Genomic DNA, 20,022 nt, shown 5'->3' on the forward strand with positions numbered 1-20,022 from the left:
CTGTACGCCGGCCAAAGCTGTCGGGCTCGGGTTCCCCTCGGGAGCAGCCTCTGCCACATCTCTGCCGGCTCTTGGGAGGGGCGGGGCTTATGTGTTTTACTTCCGGATCTCACAGCTACGACGCCGGAAGCCGGAAGTGTGAATTTCGGCAGCGGGAGAAGGGAAGGGTGACCGCAAAACTCGGACTTTCTCTGAGCGCCGGGGCCCGAGGAGTGCTCGTGGCTCGCCGTTCCTGCCCTTCTCACGTCGGACCGACTCTGCTGACAGGTGCGGTCCTCTTCCCGAAGACAGGGTACTTTTGGTGGGTGTTCCGCTGCCTCCGAGACTTCCCGGACATCCAGGCTTCCCCTTCCTTTTGGGCCCCGGCCCATTTCTGCTGCCTGCTTATAGCGCACCGGCCGAGGCGGGCCGATGCAGGGGCCAGGTTACCTTGGTGGCGAGCGGGACTGTTTCCGCCTCTCCCTCCGCCGCCGTCGAGTCTGACCACACCCCTGCTTCGCGGATAACTATTCTAGTTCCGAGACTATTTCTGTTCATCTAACTTGACTGCGTTGGAGGTTAAGTTCTTTAAAAAGGCCTCAAGTATAGTTTGGCAGCTACGTATCTTACTTCATGTGCCTCACTTTGCAAAACGATTAATGTCCACCTGACCTCAAACCGTTTCTGTGATTTGGGGATGGATGAGCCATCCTGTCATGTTCGAGGAACGGCAAGGAGGCCACCATAGCTAGAGTAGAGTGAAGGGAGAACACTTGGAGGGGAAGCAGTGAGGCACCAGATAGCTCGGGGCTTTGCAGGCCGTTTTAGGGACCTTGGCTTTTACACAAAGAGCAATGAGGAACTGTGGTAGGGAACAGAGTAGACGAGGGACATGATCAGAATTACCTGTTAGGCCAATCTGGCTCCTGTGAGAACAAATTATAGGGGACAGGGGGTAGAAGCGGGAGGTTATCGCAGTAATCCAGGTGAGAGATGGTGGGGCTTTGAGCATTTTATTATGAAAAATTTCAAAGATGTACAAAAGTAGAAAGAATAGTGTAGTAAATTCCATGTACTCACCTCCCAGCTTTGATAGTTGTCAACTCATGGCTTCTTTTGTTTAAACATTTTTTTTACATTTATGTATTTTTGAGAGACAGAGACAGAGTACAAGTGGGGGAGGGGCAGAGAGAGAACGAGACACGGAGTCAAAAGCAGGCTCTAAGCTGTCAGCACAGACCTGACGTGGGGCTCGAACTCACAAACTGTGAGATGATGACCCGAGCCGAAGTCGGGCGGGTGCTCATCTGACTGAGCCACCCAGGCGCCCCCATGGCTACATTTGTTTAATTCATACTTCTCACTCATCTCTCATCATTATTATTTTCCAATAATGGCCTTGAGACAATTCTCATACCATGCAGTTCACCCATTTGAAACATACAGTTCCCTAGTTTATAGTATATCCAGAGTAGTGCAAGCGTAACCACTCTCGTTCCAGAACATTTTCATGACTCCAGAAAACCCCCGCACCTTGTTAGCTAGCACCTTCATCACCCCATATCTCCTAGGTCTTAAGCATCCACCAATCTTTCTTTCTCTACGGATTTGCCTGTTCTGGACATTTCCCATAAATGGAATCACACGCCGTGTGGTCTTTTGTGAGTTGCTTCTTTTGGTGTAATGTTTGCAAGACTTGTCCATTTTTTGGCATGTGAATGTACTGGATTTTGTTTACTTATCAGCTGACGGACATTTGGGTCATTTTCACTCTTTGGCTATTGTGAGTAATCCTGCTGGGAGCATTTGCATGTGTGCACGTGTTTTTGTTTCTCCCAGGGAGATAGATATCTAGCAGTAAATTCCAGACACTGTATAATTTCACCTGGAAGTATTTCAGCATGCATCTCTAAGAAAGGATGAAAAAGACATAAACACAATACCACCATCACACCTACAATAGTGACCATTAATTGCTCAGTGTCAGCAAGTAGATTCTGGGATACATTTTGACAGGATTTCCTGACGTGTTAGATGTGAGCTGTGAGATGCGGGAGTCCAGAGGGGCTCCAAGGTTTCTGTCCTGGTGGCCAGAGGATGGATTTGCCATTTGCTGAGCATCAGGAGAGCTGTGGAGGGAACTGGCTTTTGGGGACTCTCGGGAGTGCAATTTTAAGGTTAGTTTTGAGAGCACTACTAGATAGATACCCAAGTGGAGATGTTGGGTTTGGGCGTCGTCAGCAAGAGCATGGGGGTTAAAGCGAGAGGCTGAATGAACTCTGTGTTGGGGTGCCCGAGGTTAGAGAAGACACCCCAGAACAGAGCTCTGGGGCACCACAACATGACACTGTGGCTTGGAGGGTCCAGTGAAAGAGGCTGAGCTGGAGCAGCCAGTGAGGTAGGAGGAGAACCAGGACAGTGGGCTTTTCTGGAAGCTGAGGGGAGGACTGGTGGCTCAGCGGGGCGTCCGGGAGAGCAACAGCAGCAGCAGCAGCAGCAGCAGCAGCAGCAGGGTATTGGTTGATTCGGTGTTAAAGCCGTCCTCTCTGGTGCAGGCCTGCTCCTGGAAATTGGGATTGGCTTCCTCCTCCAGGCGGCTTGTCTTCTTGGGCAGAATTTATCAGGGCTCCAGGCTAGTGCCGCCCCACGTGGCCGACTCGCCCTCAGCTCCAGGGAACGCTTATGAGGTTCTGAGCAGTGTCCTTGAACCCCCTTTTACTCCATGGCTTAATTTCCCAGAGCTGCTGTGAGAGATGGCCACAAGCCGAGTGGCTGACAACAGCCATTTTTCCTCTCCCAGCTCTGGAGGCCACCTCCCGAGTATCAGGGGCTCTCCAGGGCCACAATCCCTCTGCAGGCTCTAGGGGACAATCCTTCTTACCTCTTCCAGGCATTCCTTGGCTCGTGGCCACATCACTCTCTGCCTTTGTTGTGGTGTGGCCTTCTCTGTGTCTCTCTTCTGTCTCTTATAAGGACATTTGTCATTGGATTTAAGGCCACTCTAATCCAGGATGATCTCATCTCAGGATCCTTCACTTTCTTACATCTGCAAAAAGCCCCTTTTCCAAATAAAGTGAGAACATGTACATACCTTGCTGAGGGCCATCATTCAACCCACTACGCTTGGTAAGGGGCCAACACCTTCATTCCTGCTCGGGGGGGCGGTGTGTGTAGCAGGTAGGGGTCACCGCACACTGACACCTCCTACAAAAACAATCCTCTCCCCAATTTCCACTCTCTGGGGAATTTTTTAAAAAGTTTATTTTGAGAGCGAGCAAGAGCAGGAGAGAGAGGCAGAGAGGGAGACTCCCAGGCAGGGTCCATGCTGTAAGTGGGGCTTGAACTCATGAACCTCGAGATCATGACCTGAGGTGAAATCAAGAGGCTGACGCTCAACCGAGCCAGCCACCCAGGCACCCCTAAATTCTTAATATCAGCTTACAGCGTGCAGATAGGTGCTAGACAGAGTTTAGGACACGTGCTGAACCTTGGCCTTTCAAATCCCTCATGGGGCCTGCACCTCCCTTTGGGATGAAAGTATGTGCCCCGTCTTAGACTGAAAAGCCCCTTGTAGCGCCCTATCACACCCGGTAAAGTGCCGGGCGTTCCACTTAGGGTGTGGCCGCGGAACTCCTGCACAGACCCCGCCCCCTCTCCTGCAAGGTAAGAGAATTCGGCGCGGGTCTCCTGCGACACTTCCGCTGCCTCGCTCCTCCAGATCCTGACTTGTTGGATGAGCAGGCCCCCCTGGAAGAGTCAGCTGTGTGAGATGGTGCAGCCCAGCGGCGGCCCGGCAGGGGACCAGGACGTGCTGGGCGAAGAGTCTTCTCTGGGGAAGCCAGTTATGCCCCACCTACCTTCGGAGCAGGGCACTCCTGAGACCTTCCAACGCTGTCTGGAGGAGAATCAGGAGCTCCGAGGTGAGGGGGATAGCAGGTGTGCGGAGTAACGCGTCAGAGGTCCCAGCCCCGTTGGTGGGGGAGGCTTATTCCCCTCACCTGTGCCTCTGCTTTTACTGGGTCTGGGTTGGGGGAACACCTGAGAGGCAGCTAGTGCTTCAGACTCAGCCACCCTCCCTTTTTATTTCAGGTGGGAATCTCCTGAAAACGGACTCTGAGGTATAGATTAACGTGCAGGACGTTTATTTAGAGTGCGCATACGTAGGACCAATCCTAGAGAAGGGAAGAGAAGGGAAGGACTGGGAAGAAGGAGGGGTGGGCTCGGCGAGAAGCTGCACAGCGGTGCAGGCTGACCCTGCTGGGAGCTCTGGAGCCCAAGCTACGGTCCTGCGTTGTCCCAAGTTGGGCCGACGTGGCCGGCCGGGCCCTTCTGCCGTATCGTGATCCATCACGGAGCACTGGCTATGGTGGGAGTGGTCCCGCGGCTCCCGGGAAGGGGGCGTGGCCCGTCCTGGGGATGAGGCGGGGTCTGACCCGGGGAGGGGGGCGTGGCCCGTCCCGGGAATGAGGCGGGGCCTGCCCGGGGAAGGGGGGCGTGGCCCGTCCCGGGAATGAGGCGGGGCCTGCCCGGGGAAGGGGGCGTGGCCCGTCCCGGGGATGAGGCGGGGCCTGCCCGGGGAAGGGCCTGCGGGCTGCTGTGGGAGAGGGGATTTCTGGTCCCTCCCGCCGGTGCGAGGTGTTAGCCCAGGCCAGGCGGTGGCTCCGGGAGCCAGGCGGTTCCTGTCTTCATCACCGCCCCCACCCGCTCACCTGCCACGTCCTCAGTTACATCGTGGGGCAGCTTCTCCAGGTCCCAGGGGCCTGCACCTTGCTTCTCAGGCAGGGTGGCTGCCCTTGGGTGGGGCGCATTTCAGCCCTGCTGTGTGACAGCACCTGCTCCCCCGCTCCCCGCTGCCTGTAATCACGCTTAGACGTCAAGGGCCTGTCCTGGTGTGACCAGGTGTTGACCAGAATCCCCCGCATCTACCCCTAGATGCCACTTACACTCCTCCAGTTATCACAGTTAACAGTGTCCCTAATGTTGTCAAATGCCTTGCTGTGTTGGGGTCACATAGAGCTGGCAGCCAAGTTGGGGGTGGGGAGACAGCTCACCTGCCACAGCTACATGTGTGGTCTCTGCTGGTCCCCAGGAGGGCGCTCTGGCAGGAGGACGTTGGGGGTGAGTTTGTCAAAGTGGGTGTAGAGGGATTATGGCACCAGTGGCCCCTCACCCACGGAGCTTGGGCTTTAGTAGCAGGTAGAGACCTTGAAGCTGCACGGCCTCCTTCTATGCACCTGACCCATTGTTGCTCAGTGTATTAGCTGCACATGGCATCGCCTCTGCACATTCCTGTTAAATGGGTGCTCTGTGTCAGGTCCTGGGTCAAACCACGGGGCCCTGAAGGTGTCTGCTCCCCAACGGTGCCCCAATTGTGTCTAAGAAGGAGGGGGCAGGGAGAGGGCACAGACTTCCCTTGAATGTTTGAGAAACGTTATGGAAGAAGTTGCATTAACCTAGTTGTAGGAGTGCCTTTCTGTAACATGTCCAGGGGGAGCAAATCCAGAGACAGGAACAGATAAGTGGATGCCAGAGGCTGGGGACAATGGGAAAGGGACTGCCAGTGGATATGGGTTTTTTGGGGGGTGTGGAAATGTTCTGGAACTAGCTAGAGGTGATGGGTGCATAGCTTTGTAAATACATGAAAGCCACTCAATGTATACTTTAAAAGTCACAATGATGAATTTGATGTTATATGAATTTTACCTTGGTAGAAAAAGAAGTTGCGCATGAGTTGAGCCTTAGGTGGGGAATCGAGCAGGGTTGCAACAGGTGGAGGCGGGCGAGTGAGGCTGGAGGCGCTGCAGAGTAGTCACATGGGGATGGAGGAGGGCACGAGGTGGCTCTGGAGCCAGGCTCAGAAGCCACTGTAGTTTGAGTGAAAGAATGTTCCATCAGGAGGCACTAGTTAGCTTGTCAAAGGTTTTCACTGGAAGGTGACAGGAAGCTATTGCCTGTTCCTATCTTTTATGGTTCTGTAGTTGCTAGAACCTTCGCGTGTCACTCATCAGTTTTGTCACCCGTCACTGGCCTTCTGCTGCCTGGGGTGTCCGTGGATGTGTGGCTCTCCTTTCCTCAGCCTCTGCTGCCTGCCTGGCCTTTGCAGATGCTCATCCTTCAGCCTGGTTGGGGGAGAGGGGCTGGCTGTTTCCTGCATGTCTGTTGTGCCCTGGGCACTTCAGTTTTTCATTTGACCCTCCCCACCCTGTGAGTTGGGTGCAGTTATCCCTGTTGAACATGCATGTGAGGACAGCGAGGCTCAGGGAGGCCACCTGCAAACCTGACCCTCCCAGGCTGCAGCTGGTAATGGCACAGGGAGGTTCCCCCTGGCAGCCTTCCCAGAATCCGCAGGCAGGTTAGGATTCCCCGATGCCGAAGACTGTGACTGAGCGCCCCACGGAAGGGGGGTGCAGTGCAGGCGTGCCTGGAACCGGGCCACATTGAAGCTGATGTTTTTAGTATCTTTTTGGGGAAATTTAGGTGCTTGTCATCAGCGTTGTTGATTCTGAAAGCATGATGCAAAATAAGAGGAACCGCTTTGAAGGCGTCTTTGTGTGAGAGGCTGCACCGGGGGTGGGGGGGAGGTGCCAGGACGGGCCGCCCGCCCGCTCTCACGTCTCCTCTGTCTCCTCCACCGCCAGATGCCATCCGACAGAGCAACCAGATGCTTCGGGAGCGCTGTGAGGAGCTGCAGCGTTTCCAAGGCAGCCAGAGGAAGGAGAAAGAGTTCCTCCTGCAGAAGTTCCAGGAAGCCAGGAAACTGGTGGAGAGACTGAGCCTGGAGAAGCTCGACCTGAGGAGGCAGAGGGAGCAGGCCCTGCAGGAGGTGGAGCATCTGAAGAGATGCCAGAAGGTAGCCAGAGGGGCGGGGACGGGGGAGCTCCCGAGGAGCCTGTGACACCAGCCGCCTGTGCTCCGGAAACCACGGGGATGCCAGCGTTCCCAGAGGGCGCCCGGGGTCAGGGGTCCCTGATGCTTCACCAGGACGGCCCCGGAACTCGGCAGAGCCGTCACACTCGTGGTTATGGCTGATATGGCTAATGACAGTGAGAGGATACAGGCTGGAATGAGCAGGGACAGAAGGGGCACAGGGCAGGCTCCGGGAGAGGCCAGGAGTGAGCTTCCAGGTCCCCGGCCAGCGGGGTCGTGGGGCGGTGTGGTCTGTGTCACAGTGACGCGTGACCGTGCGCGCCGGGATGGGGCGGGGGGTGCCGCCGCCGGGGAAGCTTCCCTGAGCGCTGGTGTCCGGGGACTTGAGTGGGGGTCGGTCCTGTGGGCCCGGGGCTCCCGCCTGGCTGACCTCACATCCTCAGTCTCTGCCCCCCGGACGTGAAGCCGGGGCCCCACCAGCAATCACGCTGTCAGCGCAGACGCCCGGCAGGGCCCTCAGGGAAGTGTGCCAGGTCCCTGGGGCCACCATAACAAAGGGCCACAGGCTGGGCGGTTCTAAGATACAGACCTGTACTGCCTCCCAGTCCAGGCGCCAGAAGTGCAAGAGCAAGGTCTGGGCCGGGCCGGTGCCTTCTGGAGTCTGCGTGGGAGAACCTAGGCCAGGCTGCTTTCCCAGCCTCGGCTGTGCCTCCTGTGGCCCGTGGACACGTCGCTCCACGCCTGTCCCTGTGGCCACCTGGGCTTCTCCCCATGTGTCCGTGTGTCTCTCCTCCTCTCATGAAGACGCCAGCATCTGAGAGAAATGCGTCTGGACGTTAGTGACCGTGGTGAGAACAAGTTGAGCTGGGAATTACTGGCAGCAGGGGGAGAGTTGAGCTCCACTGTGATTTGCAGAGGTGACTGGCAACTTAAAGAGCGAGGAGAGTGGAGGGGGAGTGAGCTGGGGGTCAAGCGAAAACTCACACGGCATGGGTCAGCATGAATGCGTGAGGCCAGCTGGCGGTTTCGGACGTTAGCATCGCATCCCGCACAGAGCCTGGCGCTCGGAGGCCCTATCCTTCGCAACGAGTCCATTTCCGAGGAACAACTCTGAAGTCCTTGAGGAAGACTGTCCTGGGTGGTGGGAGGTATGTGGGCGTTTTAGAGGGACAGAGGAAGGATTCACACCTGGAGGCCTCTTAGGAAGTGCTCCTGGTGAGCGGAGGAGGGGGCCCGGGGCCGCTGATGGCTGAACCAGGCAGTCTCGGCCACACCGGGCTTTCCTAGGGAGGCATGCCGATGCAGGGCCGCGTCTCCCCCGGCCGCGGTCCTCAGCCCGTAGTACGGCTTCGTCATGACTTGATTGCATCTGCAAATCAGGTCCCATTCATAGGTCCTGGCGGTTAGGACTAGGACCTGTCAGGGGCTGCCATTCAGCCCATCACAGGCTCGAACAGATGCACTCCTTGCCCTTCGCTAACGGCCTTCAGGGGCCCCTGCCCGCCTGCCCCGGCTCCCGTGACGGGATGTCAGTTTCCCGGCAGGACAGGGCCTGTCCGACAGCTTTGACAAGCCGTCGTACATTGAACAGAGCAAAACCTGAGCATGACCTGAATGCCCATCTCGGGAGAAGCTGGTAGAACAATATGTTGGAACTTTTTTTTTTAAATTTTTTTAATGTTTTATTTATTTCTAGGAGAGAGAGAGAGAGACAGCGTGAGCAGGGGAGGGCCAGAGAGAGAGGGTGTCACAGACTGAAACAGGCTCCAGGCTCTGAGCTGGCAGCCAGCACAGAGCCCGACGCTGGGCTCGAACCCACGAACCGCGAGATCATGACCTGAGCAAAAGTCGGACGCTTAACCGACTAAGCCACCCAGGCGCCCCCGTTGGAACTTTTTTTTAATGGATTTACTGAGATAAAACTCACACACCATGAAAGTCACTTTTTTAAAGTATAGATGCCAGTGGTGTGTTTAGTGTATCTGTAGGGTCTCAGAACCGTTACCACTCGGTTCCCGGTTTGCTCCTCCCCGCCCCCCAGGAGAAACTGCATCCCCATCAGCGCCCCGCCCTCTCCCCGGACCCGGGCCCTCTCGGGTCGCCTTTTCGTCTGCGGGCCTGCCTGTGTCGGGCGTCGCACGACAGTGGAGCCATACGTTGCGCGCGCCTCACCTTTGGTCGCACGTTGTAGCAAGGACGAGCGTGCCGCTCCCTTTCATGGCCGGGTGCCATCCTGCCATCCGCAGACACCACGCTTTGTTTTTCCAACTGTCAGTTCATGAGCATTTGGCTCATTTCCACTCTAGCTGCCGGGAGTCATGCTGCTGTGTATCTGTTTTTTACTTTAAGTTTTATTTCTTTAAGCGATTTCTGCACCATGTGTGGGGCTCCAACTCACGAACTCTGACCAAGCCAGCCGGGAGCCCCCAGTAATGCTGCCGCGAACACTGGGGTGCGGGCATGTGTTTTCATTAGCGGGTAGATTCCTAGCGGCTCCCCCGGTAGTTTGAAGCAAATTCCAGACGCTGTATGATTTCATCTGTAAATATTGCAGTCTGCGTCTGTGAGAGGGCACTTAGAAAGACGTAAGCACAATAGTACCGTCCTCCCTGAAACAGTCCATGTTACTTGCTCAGTGTCAGCAAATAGATCCTGGGATATATTTTGACAGGATTTCCTGACCCGTTAGATGTGAGCCGTGAGATGCGGGAGTCCAGAGGGGCTCCAGGGTTTCTGTCCTGGTGGCCGGAGGACGGATTTGCCATCCGCTGACCATCAGGGGGGCAGTGGGGGGAACTGGTTTTTGAGGACCGTCAGAAGTGCAGTTTAAGAGAGGTTGGTCTTGACAGCACTACTAGATACCCAGGGGGACATTGATGTGACAGGCCGGGTGGCGGGGGTGGGTGGTTTGCACTGTTCAGCAGAGAGACCCTCACTGAAGTGCTTTCTAGTAAGGACCAGAACACTGAGGGGCTGAGCCATATGGGTATCTAGGGAAAGCTTGTTTGGGGGGCATGTGCAAAGATTCTGAGGCAGGGGCATGCCTGTCATTTTCAGGGAGCATCAAACAGGCAAACGTAACTGAGGTTGCGTGGAAGTGGCTGAGGTGTGGGTGGGAGAGTCTTGGGATGCGCTGGTTTTGACAGCTTCGTGGGGCCAATGGGAGGATTTGGGGTTTGACCCGAGTGTGCCAGGGACTGTGGGGCCTGCTGGGCTGGCGTGAGACGTTATTTGGTTTTGTGTAGGTTGTAGAGTGTAGGGAGCTGTTATGGGTTGAATTGTGTCCCCCCAAAACAGATGTCCACATCCTGAACTTTTTATCTCATAATGTGATCTTGTTTGGAAATAGGGTCTTTGTGGAAGTAATAAAGTTACGGGCACCCGGGGGTCTCAGTTGGTTAAGTGTCTGACTGGTTTCTGCATTTATGGGATCGAGCCCCACATTGGGCCCTGTGCTGGCAGCAAGGAGCCTGCTTGGGATTCTCTCTCCCTCTCACTCTCCCTACTCTGCTTGCACAGGCACGTTCTCTCTCTCTTTAAATAAATAAATAAATAAATAAATAAATAAATAGAAAGGGGGCACCTGAGTGGTTCAGTCAATTGAACCGACTTTGGCTCAGGTCACGATCTCGTGGTTCGTGAGTTCGAGCCCCTTGTCGGGCTCTGTGCTGACAGCTTGGAGCCTGGAGCCTGCTTCAGATTCTGTGTCTCCCTCTCTGCCCCTCCCCTGCTCATGCGCATGCGCGCGCTCTCTCTCTCTCTTTCAAAAGTAAAAAAAAAAAAACATTAAAAAATGTTAATAAACAAAAAAAGAATAAAGTTAGGATGTGGTCATGCGAGATCAGGATGGGTCTAAAGCCAAGGATTGCTGTCCTTATCAGAAGAGAAACAGACACACACATCCCGGGAAGACGACCATGGGAAGGGGGAGGCAGAGACGGGCACAGCGCACACTTTCCTGCAGAGCCCCCAGAATGCAGCGGCCCTGCCCACACCTTGCTCCCAGACGTCTGGCCTCCAGAACTGGGGGGCAGTACATTCCTGCTGTCGTAAGCCCCCCCGCTTTGTGATTCTTTATAGAAGACTTGGGAAACGCCTACAGGGCCAGGGGCGGAGCAGGAGGCCAGGTGGAAAGGTGGCTGGCGGCAGCCAACGGGGCTGGCGACGGGCACGCGTGAGGACGCAGGAAGCCGGGGTCTCGGCCGCACTCCTGGTGGAGAAGGGACGAGCCCAGGGCGGGGGCGCGGACGATAAGAGTGGCGGTTGCTACAAAGGGATGGGGATGTGGGGGATGCGGAGGACCAAGGCTGGCCCTGGGCTTGAGCGACCTGAGGTCGCAGGGGACCTGGTGGGGACAGTTGGATGAGGGAGGACGGGCGTCAGGGGGTCTGGACGGCTCTTGAGTTTTGTCCCTGGTGTAAGGCTTCTGGAAACAGCGTCAGTCCATCTCAGCGCTCCTCTGGCGGCCTCGTCCCGTGGCTGGAGCGCCTATTTTGGTGCTGTGTCTTTAGGTCTCCTGTCCGTTGGTGACAAGTCTCAGAGGCCAAGAGGCCCGCTGGGCTCCATCCTCGCTGTCCACTCGCCAGCCTTGCGAGACTCGAGGCGGCCGCGCGGGAGCCTCCACGGGGATGAGGGATTTGGGCATGTGGAGTCCAGCACAGCTGCCTTGCCGGGGTTGGGAAGCTTCTGGAGGCGGGAGAGAACCCCTTAGGTGGCGGCTCAGGGGTCCCAGGGGTGGGCAGTTGGCAAGAAAGCATCGCTGATGGGAAGTGGCTTTTTTTCACACAGCAGTTGGCTGAGGACAAGGCGTCAGTGAAAGCCCAGGTGACGTCCTTGCTGGGAGAGCTCCAGGAGAGCCAGAGTCGCTTGGAGGCCGCCATCAAGGAGCGGCAGGCTTTGGAGGGCAGGTGAGTGGGGAGGGACACCCCCCCCGGGGCTGCTGTCGGGGTGCCTGAAGAGAGCGAGGCACCTTTGGGCCCTCTGGGGGCTTCTTCTGGGAGAGAATGGACTGGAAGTGGTAGAGTGTGAGCACATAGGGTCTCGGGGAACCTGGAGCCCAGCGGGGCTTCTGGGCTCCCAGACCTATGGCTGGAGCTTAGGTGACTTCCTTAGCATGTTGGGGGGACGCTTGGAGCCCCCCCGTGACCCACAGCGATCCTCTAGAAGCACTCCGTGCTCTCACCGCTGAAGTTATGACAGGGACCGGACACGCCCCAGGACCCGCGAGGACAGAAGACACAGGTCGGGGTGAAGGACCCCGTGTCTTGGGCTCCCTCCCTCCCTCCCTTCTGTGACGGGCCCGCTGAGTCCTCTCCCTTCTCCAGCAGTGACAGATGCGTCCCTGGAGACCAAGGGACCTTCTCAGCACTCAGCAGCCTGGGTCTCGTTGGGCACTGGTCACATGGCCCCCTCTGCTGAGCGCTCAGCAAACTCTCTGACCCCCAACGAAGCAGGCGCTCCGCATACACCGCCCGGTCGTGTGAACAGCGCAGGCGCAGGGACCACCTTGTCTGTAGGGAAAGGGTCGTGTAGTTGTCGGGGACCTGCACTGGCCCAGTGCCCGGGGGCTGCTGGAGGGCTGACTTGGCGAGTGGCTCCGCTAACGTGAGCAGCCTGCCCAGGCTGCTCTTTCCTGCAGATGCGGTGCCCGTAGTGCGGTCCTTGGGTCGGGGGTATGGGTGGCTCCCCAGCTCTCGTGCGCCCCAGGTACTGCCCCCCAGGAGGGAAGGTGGGTCCCACTGACAGCAGGTCCAGCTCTCCCAGGGCAGGAGGTCATCAGGGTGCACTGGGTGGTGGCACAGACACCTTCCTAAAGGGAGTGAGGGGGGCGGGCAGGAGCTTTCCAGTGCGAGCCAGACGAGAGAGCACATGAGCGTGCTCCCATCTAGAAAGCAGCCTGTGAGGAAAGGCACCGGAAGGCTGAGCTTGGTGGCCTCTGGCTCGTCACATTCTGGTATTTTCCCCGGTGGACGCTTCTCTCCCTCCTGCTTTCTAAAATCACACGTATCGTTTTTAGGATAGTCTGGTGTCCTTTCTGCCTCTTGTCTCCTGGGTACATAAAAGCAACAGCTGGAGGCAACTTGGGTCCATTAATGACCCCGCACGAATGTTTACTTCAGCAATTCTGGGCTCGTGAGCAATGTCCTTGTGTGTCCCTCTGGATGTGGTTGGGCCCAGAAGTGCTGAGCTGGACAGTGTGGATGCAGGCCCTCGCGCGCATCTCAGGTCACCTGAATGGCCATTTCAAGAGCTTCACTCTTGATGCATGGGGCTGCCCCTTGAGCCCTGGGCCTGTCCTGCTGGGTGGCACTTCCACCCGGTGATGACAGTGTCCCATCACACAGGGCAGTGTGCTGAGAGCATTGGGACGGTGGGACCAATGACCGTCCCTGGTGGCCTCTCCCACCCAGGAGGAGCCACCGTTGCCTCCGCAGACAGGACCGTGCGGGGCCTTGGGCCTGCAGATCTAGGGCGCAGTGTGGACACAGGAGACTGGGGGCTGTGGGGTGATGTGGCTCAGGAGAGGGGGTGCTGGGTCCCCAGTGAGGAGAGGCCATCCAGGCAGGGGTGAGGCTCTGTGCCAGGGGTTTGCATCGGGGACGCAGGCCGAGCCGCTGACAGACTCCTCTTTCCTTGCGCCAAATTGGTTCTGTGCGGACAGGACGTTGCAGGCGCATGTGTGCCCGGGACTCCACCGTCCCGCCGTTGGGGCTTCTCTATGCAGCCGGGAGCTGCCGTGACCTCCCCCTCCCCCATGCCAGGGCCCGGGCCGCCAGCGAGCAGGCCCGGCAGCTGGAGAGCGAGCGGGAGGCGCTGCAGCAGCAGCACAGCGTGCAGGTGGACCAGCTGCGCATGCAGAGCCAGAGCGTGGAGGCCGCGCTGCGCATGGAGCGCCAGGCCGCCTCGGAGGAGAAGTGAGTCCCCCCTCCCCACCCCCTGGCCACGCGGGCCAGGGTCCGTCAGCGGCCTTCTCCCTGGCGAGGAGCCCATCTAGGGACCGTCCCCTAGCGCTGCCACACCCAAACGGTCCACCCTGCTCTGCAGCCCACTGGCGCCGTTGGGTGCACATGCTGGCAGCATCCAGCCTGGGACCCCGCGCGGCTCTCGGCCTCTGAGCCTCCTTGAATCTGGGCCAGTCCTCCCGCCTTTCCGGGCGTTTTGTGAAGCTGACTCTTGCCAAGAGCACAAGACAGCTCTACCGTGTTGCCAACGCTCCTTCTCTTATTTTTAAAAATGGTAGCTTTAAGAGAAAGGGACGTTAAGCCCTTAGTGAAGCCTGTCTCTGAGCTGACGGCCTAACAGGTCCAGAGGTGCCCTGGCCGCCCCCTTTCTGGCCTGTGGCCGTGACGAGGAAGCGGGTGGAGTTGGAGGCCGAGAAGCCTGTGGCCGAGCCAGGATGCCGTGTGTCTCCAGCACAAGCTCCTTTTCCTCAGGCGGAAGCTGGCACAGCTGCAGGTGGCCTACCACCAGCTCTTCCAGGAGTATGACAGCCACGTCAAGAGCAGCGTGGTGAGCAGCGAGAGGAACCGAGTGAGTACGGCCAGGGACGTCCCTGGGACTAAGGCTTGCTCTGCCTTGCTTCCTCTCACTGTGCCCTACGCTCGGGGCCTGTGTCCCCAAACTTAGGGGCATTGGAATTCAACGCCTCGTCTGAAGACTTGACAGAATTGGCTTTTGGGAGGGACACTGGACCTGTCCTAGAGCGCTGTCGAGCTCGCGGTATGACAGTCCAGGGCAGGGTGTGGAGAGACGGGATCCCATGCGCCGTGCTGTGTGCTGCCTATGGGTGACTGGACTGGGCCTCCGTGGGCTGGAACTTGCCTGTCTCCATGACATTTCTCAGAGCCAAGGGAAGCCCTGGGAGTGTGTCCATCCCATGGTTGAAGGCGGCCAGGATCCCTTTTCTGCTTTGTTCCCACCAGACCTGTACTGGGCGCAGTTCCTAGTGAGCACAGTTTAAGAAGGATGTTGTCAAACGTGAATGTACTCAGCGGAGACTTGTCAGGGTAAAGCCTGAAACCGACCATGCAAAGAAGTCGGTTACAAAACTGGTCTTTTGATCTCCAGAAGGAAGGCTTGGTAGTGTGTGTGGCCGTCTGCGTGTACGTATGCACGTGTGTGTGTAACGTGTGTGTGCACGCGTGCAGGGGTAGGGGCCTCTGTGAGGGACCAGCAGACCTTCGAGCAGGTGGTAGAATGGAAGAATCGGTGGGTCTCGGCTTAGTGAGGGCGCGTCGTGGAGAATTAGTGCAGGAGGCCAGCTCAGCGTGGAGGGGTGGCCCTGGGAGGGAGTCTGGCTCTGTCTCTTGAAGGGTTGGAGGAGGGCTGTCCGGCTGGGGATTCTGGGAAGCAAATGTTGCACCAGATGGCCCAGAGTTCCCCCTCTGGCCTCTTGCCTTTCTGTGGCCTCCGTGCACTGACATCTTGTGGTCAGCGTCACTGCAGCACTGGCCAGCCACGGCTGGTCTCTCGTTCCTCTTGGTTCTCATCACCTGGAGTGGCGGCCGGCCTAGTGGCGGCCCGGCCCTGCCCTGCCCTGGGCCGGCTGGGGCTCCCTCAGTCCCCCCTTGCCCGTTTTTAGGGATTGCAGCTGGAGGATCTCAAGCAGCAGCTCCAGCAGGCCGAGGAGGCCCTGGTGGCCAAGCAGGAAGTGATTGACAAGCTGAAGGAGGAGGCTGAGCAGCACAAGATCGTGATGGAGACCGTCCCGGTGCTAAAAGCCCAGGTGAGGGCTCTTCTCCGCGGCCCATGTGCGCCGTCACCTGGTGTCATTTTGCAGTGGCTTCTCGGAAGCCCTCTGCGCCCCTCATGCCATTCCTCGGCCTCTCGGTGCCCTCAGGGGTGACTTTCTCTGTGTCGTGGGCTGTGGGCGGGCGGGAGCTGGCTCTTCCCAGTCCCCCAGCGCGGAGCGTCCAGTGGCCGATCGACAGCGGGCGCGCCCCTCTCTTGGCTCTGCCAGGCGGACATCTACAAGGCCGACTTCCAGGCGGAGCGGCAGGCCCGGGAGAAGCTGGCCGAGAAGAAGGAGCTCCTGCAGGAGCAGCTGGCGCAGCTGCAGCGAGACTACAGCCGGCTCAAGGCCAGCTGCCAGGAGTCCGCCAGGTGGGCCCCTGAGGACTGGGACCAGGCCCGGGGCCGGGCTCTGCAGTGAGCGTGTGACGCGCCGTCGGGTAGGGAGGGCAGGCCCCTCCCTGTTCTTCCCTCCTGTCCCCTCCTCCCGGCCTCTTTCTCCTGCACCGCGCTCCCTTCAGCCTCGTTCTCTTTTCAAAGGATTGAAGATATGAGGAAGCGGCACGTGGAGGTCTCCCAGGCCCCCCTAGCCCCCGCCCCAGGTGAGTGAGCCGTTGGAGGATGGGTGGAGAGGGGGGTGCTAGAGAAAGCCCCGCCCGCCTCCCCAGAGTTACCGTGTGGAGCGCAGCACCCCGTGGGGTGTGAATGGGGAGGGGCCGGTCGTGGTGACCCCAGTGGTCGGACCCAACCGTTCTGACGGGCGTCTGTGCTTTCTGTGTCCTCCCCTCTTTCCCCAGCTCACCCCTCCTTCCACATGGCCCTGCCCAGCCAGAGGAGAAGCCCCCCCGAGGAGCCGCCTGATTTCTGTTGCCCCAAGTGCCAGTATCAGGCCCCGGACATGGACACCCTGCAGATACACGTCATGGAGTGCATCGAGTAGGGCCGCCTGCCGACCAGCGGCCCAGGCCACCCAGCGCACGCTGTCCCGCCCACCCGGTCCTCGGCTCTGGGCTGGCTGACATGGAGCGGGCCACCTGTCTGAGCACCGAGAGCCAGCATGAAGACCTCACGCTTCAGCTCCCCCATCCGCCGGCTTGCCTCATTTAGGGCACCCGCGACCCCGGTTAGGCCCAATGCTCTGCTCTTTTTGTTTGTTCTGTCTGCTTGAACTGCTTGAACACGCCGAGATGGGCAGGAGCCCTGGCTCCCCGGGCACCCAGGCTCCCCTCACAGGTGACACTGCGCTCCGTCCCAGCAGCATGCCGCTGCCACGGTAGGGTCGTGGCCGCGCTTGTGTTGTCACCAGGAATGCTGCAGGGGACAGCCGTGCACATCAGTTACGCATCCCCCTGCGGCAGGCTGTTAGCGGCGGCAGTGAGCATGCGCACATGGGGTGGATGTTGTCGGGGTGCTGCCCCACCTTCCTCGTAGCCTTGTGTCTGTCAGGCGGGGCATGTCCATTAAGGGTGAGCTCGAGCATCTTCGCGGAGCTTGAAGGATTCTTTCCAGGTCTTCTGGGGTTCACGGCTCGTTTGTATTTTTTGCTCGCTTTTCTCCTGGGCCATTAGTCTTCTGTTCCTCAGTTGGTGGGCGTTCTTGGGTCATAAGCGGGATCGGCTCTTGTGTGGGATAGACTCTGCCATGATCTTCTCTTACCCGGACCTTCTCTTACCCCAGCCTGTCGTGGGTCTGAACTTCGTTGCCTTCTGCACTCCCATCTCCACCTGCCCTGCATGGCCTTGGGTTTGCCCTTCTTGTGAGCAGCTCCTGGTCTGACTGGGCGGGGGGGGGGGGCTGCTTCCCACGTGTGTGCTCTTCCCTTCCCTTGCCTCGTACTGCAGCGTGCCTTTGCCACCCCCTCCCCGCAGTGTGTGGCCACCGTATGTGAGCTGTGGTTTCATCATGCTGCACCAGTATGGGACGCTGGCCCCGCACCTGCCCCGAATGCCTGGGCCTTGCGAAGGGAAGCCACTTGGCAGTGACTGGCGGATTGGGAACACCAGAGTTTTTATTGTTGCTTTGTAAGATTCTAGATATTTCCTTGGATGTAAAAGCCATGGGCATTAACCCTGCAGTTGTCAGGAAGGCACGCCAGAAGTGTAGGAAGACTGCCCTGGCCTCCCCAGGCCCCCTCTGCTCTCCCCGGGCTGGGAATGGGATGTTGCCGAAGGGGAGCCTGGGCCAGGGCTTGGGTGGCACGTGCAGGAGCAGGGGCCTCCCCCCACTGCCTGAACCCCAGGTGTCCGATCGTGGCGATTGTGCTTTGGGAAGATGTTAAAGGCCCAGACAGCCCCCCACCCCACCCCCGGCTGCTGCATTCAGTCCCGGCCCTGCGATTTTTCTTTAAGAGCACTTTTAGTTTGGGGGGGGATGTATTAAATTCCCATGGCTACTGTGACAGGTGACTAGCGTGGTGCCTTACAACATCAGGGATTCATTCTTTCGTGGTTCTGGAGGTCGGAAGCCTGAAATCCGGGTGGCAGCAGGGCAGGGAAGTCGGTGCCAGGCCCCTCTCCCAGCTCCTGGTGGTTGCCCTTCTGTTCTCGCTGGCAGACATGTCACTCCGTTCTCTGCCTCCGTGGTTACACGGCCTCTTCCTTTTTCTGGCCGTGTCATCTGTCTCTTACAAGGACACCAGTCTCTGGACGCAGGGCCTGCTTACATCATCCAGAGTGAGCGTGTTTCGAGACCCTTATCTTCATCACACCCACAAAGACTCTTTTTTCCAAGTAAGGTCGTAATCACGAATTCTGGGGGTTACAGCACGCATATATCTTTGGGCCACCACGGAGCCCAGCACAGGGCTGTCTTCTAGCGCACAGATGAGGACAAATGCAGTCGAAGACAGAGGTCTTCAGCACTGGCAGCTCCATCAGAGGGCCTCGTTCCCTGGGTTGATGATGGCTGCAGACACACGTGGCTGGTTGGGTGTGGGGCAGGTCCTTGCAGGCGGGAGCGTAGCTCCCTAAGACGCCTTGTGTCCAGCGGGACACTGCGCCAGGGCCGGCAGACACGGGCGGGGAAAGGAGGGGGGCGTCCAGGGCCCCAGCTACCATCGCAAAGGGCCGGGCTTCCCGCTCTGTCGGGACAGTGAACACAGGCACGGGGAGCCCATCTCTGCCCGGCCCCGGTTTCTGAAAGGCGGTTGAAAGGAAGAGGATGAGCCCCAGGAGTAGTGAGAGAGGCAGATGTTTGCGTCCCGGGGGTGCTGGCAGCGGCGCCCGCACCACCCTGCGGAGCCTTACGGACCTGCCCGCCTGGGCCCTGGAGCAGCCAAGCCCCCTGGTCTGGGTGCAGGACCAGACGTGGGCTAGGAGCCCTTGCTCTTTTGAGGCTCCCCTCCCTGGGGCGCCCGTGCTCCCTGCGGCCTTCCTTCCTGTAGCACCCCATATGGCCAACTGTACGTTACACACGCAGGGGGTGAAAGCACACCGTTCACTTAGAAGGGTGGGGATTCCACTTTCTCCTCTGGCTTTCCTTAGATTTGGCTTCCAGAGTAAGTGGTAAGATCCTTCCTGTGAGGGGAGCGGCCCGCCTACCTGATTAGCTGTGGCCCCTTGACCTTCACAGCCCTGGGTGCGGGAGGTAAAGACCCGGGCCCGAGGCACGTCCTGCCAAAACCCGGATCCTGCCCTGTTGCTCGCGCTTGCTGTGTCGCAGGGTGCAGGTGGGCGCCTGTGCGCAGTCTGGGGGCCGGTGAAGCCAGCACAGCAAGAGTGTGTGCCTCCCTCACTGGTAACTGAAACGCACATTCCAACTTGACAGCAAGTGAGGTCAAATGGCAACAAATGAAGACCTGGGGTGTCCTGCCGGCGGAGCCCGGGCCTGGCCTGGGGGCCGTTTGCAGGATGGAAGCAGCACTTGGGAAGCGTCCTCAGTGCGCTCAGTCGGAAGCGACAGCCAGCCCCCAGCCAGGTGCGCCCAGCGACTCTGGCACCGTGGGGGTGCTCGCCACACCATCCTTTGTAGCTGCCACGGGCTGGTGGCGTGAGACTGTGCTCCCGGGCTGTGTTGTGAACCTCTGGCCACACGGGATGCACTGCAGCCTGTTGATGGCGAACAAGCCAGTAGACAGGATTCTGTACAAAGTGTGGCCCCAGTAAACAAGGAGACGCAGCCGGTGCACACCCAGCTGCCGTTGGGCAGGCTGCGGCTGGTGGGGTGGCCGGTGATGAAGCTTTCCTTTTGTTTTTAGGGGCCTTCCAAGTGCCTCTGCTTTGCATGCATTACGTTGATACACAGAAAATACATGTTACTGCAAAGTCTGCCTGGTGTTAACGCAGTACTGAGGTTTTATCTGTGTTGGTGGCTGAGAAAAGAGCACCCTCTTACACGTCTGCCAGTGAGTTGTCTCAGGGGCTGGTCCGGGGCTGCCGGGGTGCGTCTGCTGGGGCCGCTGTGACGGGCGCCGCAGGCTGGGCACCCGAACAACAGAGACGGACCGTC

General features: G+C 58.6%; 1 protein-coding gene across 1 annotated transcript; it reads left to right on the forward strand.

Moving 5' to 3' along the window:
- Positions 1-94: 94 nt before the first annotated feature.
- IKBKG (inhibitor of nuclear factor kappa B kinase regulatory subunit gamma) lies at positions 95-17,974 on the forward strand. The gene is made up of 10 exons (XM_039224789.1): positions 95-267; positions 3,698-3,899; positions 6,618-6,829; positions 11,635-11,753; positions 13,608-13,760; positions 14,280-14,376; positions 15,428-15,571; positions 15,806-15,948; positions 16,117-16,178; positions 16,374-17,974. The coding sequence occupies exons 2-10, from the start codon at positions 3,713-3,715 to the stop codon at positions 16,514-16,516; spliced, it is 1,260 nt and encodes a 419-aa protein (XP_039080720.1). The 5' UTR covers positions 95-267; positions 3,698-3,712; the 3' UTR covers positions 16,517-17,974.
- The last annotated feature ends 2,048 nt before the right edge of the window (positions 17,975-20,022 follow it).

Source organism: Hyaena hyaena, unplaced genomic scaffold, assembly GCF_003009895.1.
Source record: "Hyaena hyaena isolate Hyena2069 unplaced genomic scaffold, ASM300989v1 scaffold_1776, whole genome shotgun sequence".
Taxonomy (NCBI): domain Eukaryota; kingdom Metazoa; phylum Chordata; class Mammalia; order Carnivora; family Hyaenidae; genus Hyaena; species Hyaena hyaena.

What these genes read in the sequence shown, in the direction of transcription:
- IKBKG (XM_039224789.1), top strand. Translation starts at nt 3,713, where the DNA reads ATGAGCAGGCCCCCCTGGAAGAGTCAGCTGTGTGAGATGGTGCAGCCC. An exon ending in GGAGAATCAGGAGCTCCGAG is followed by an intron (nt 3,900 to 6,617) that starts GTGAGGGGGATA and finishes CTCCACCGCCAG; the next exon opens with ATGCCATCCGACAGAGCAAC. An exon ending in AGCTGCCAGGAGTCCGCCAG is followed by an intron (nt 15,949 to 16,116) that starts GTGGGCCCCTGA and finishes CTCTTTTCAAAG; the next exon opens with GATTGAAGATATGAGGAAGC.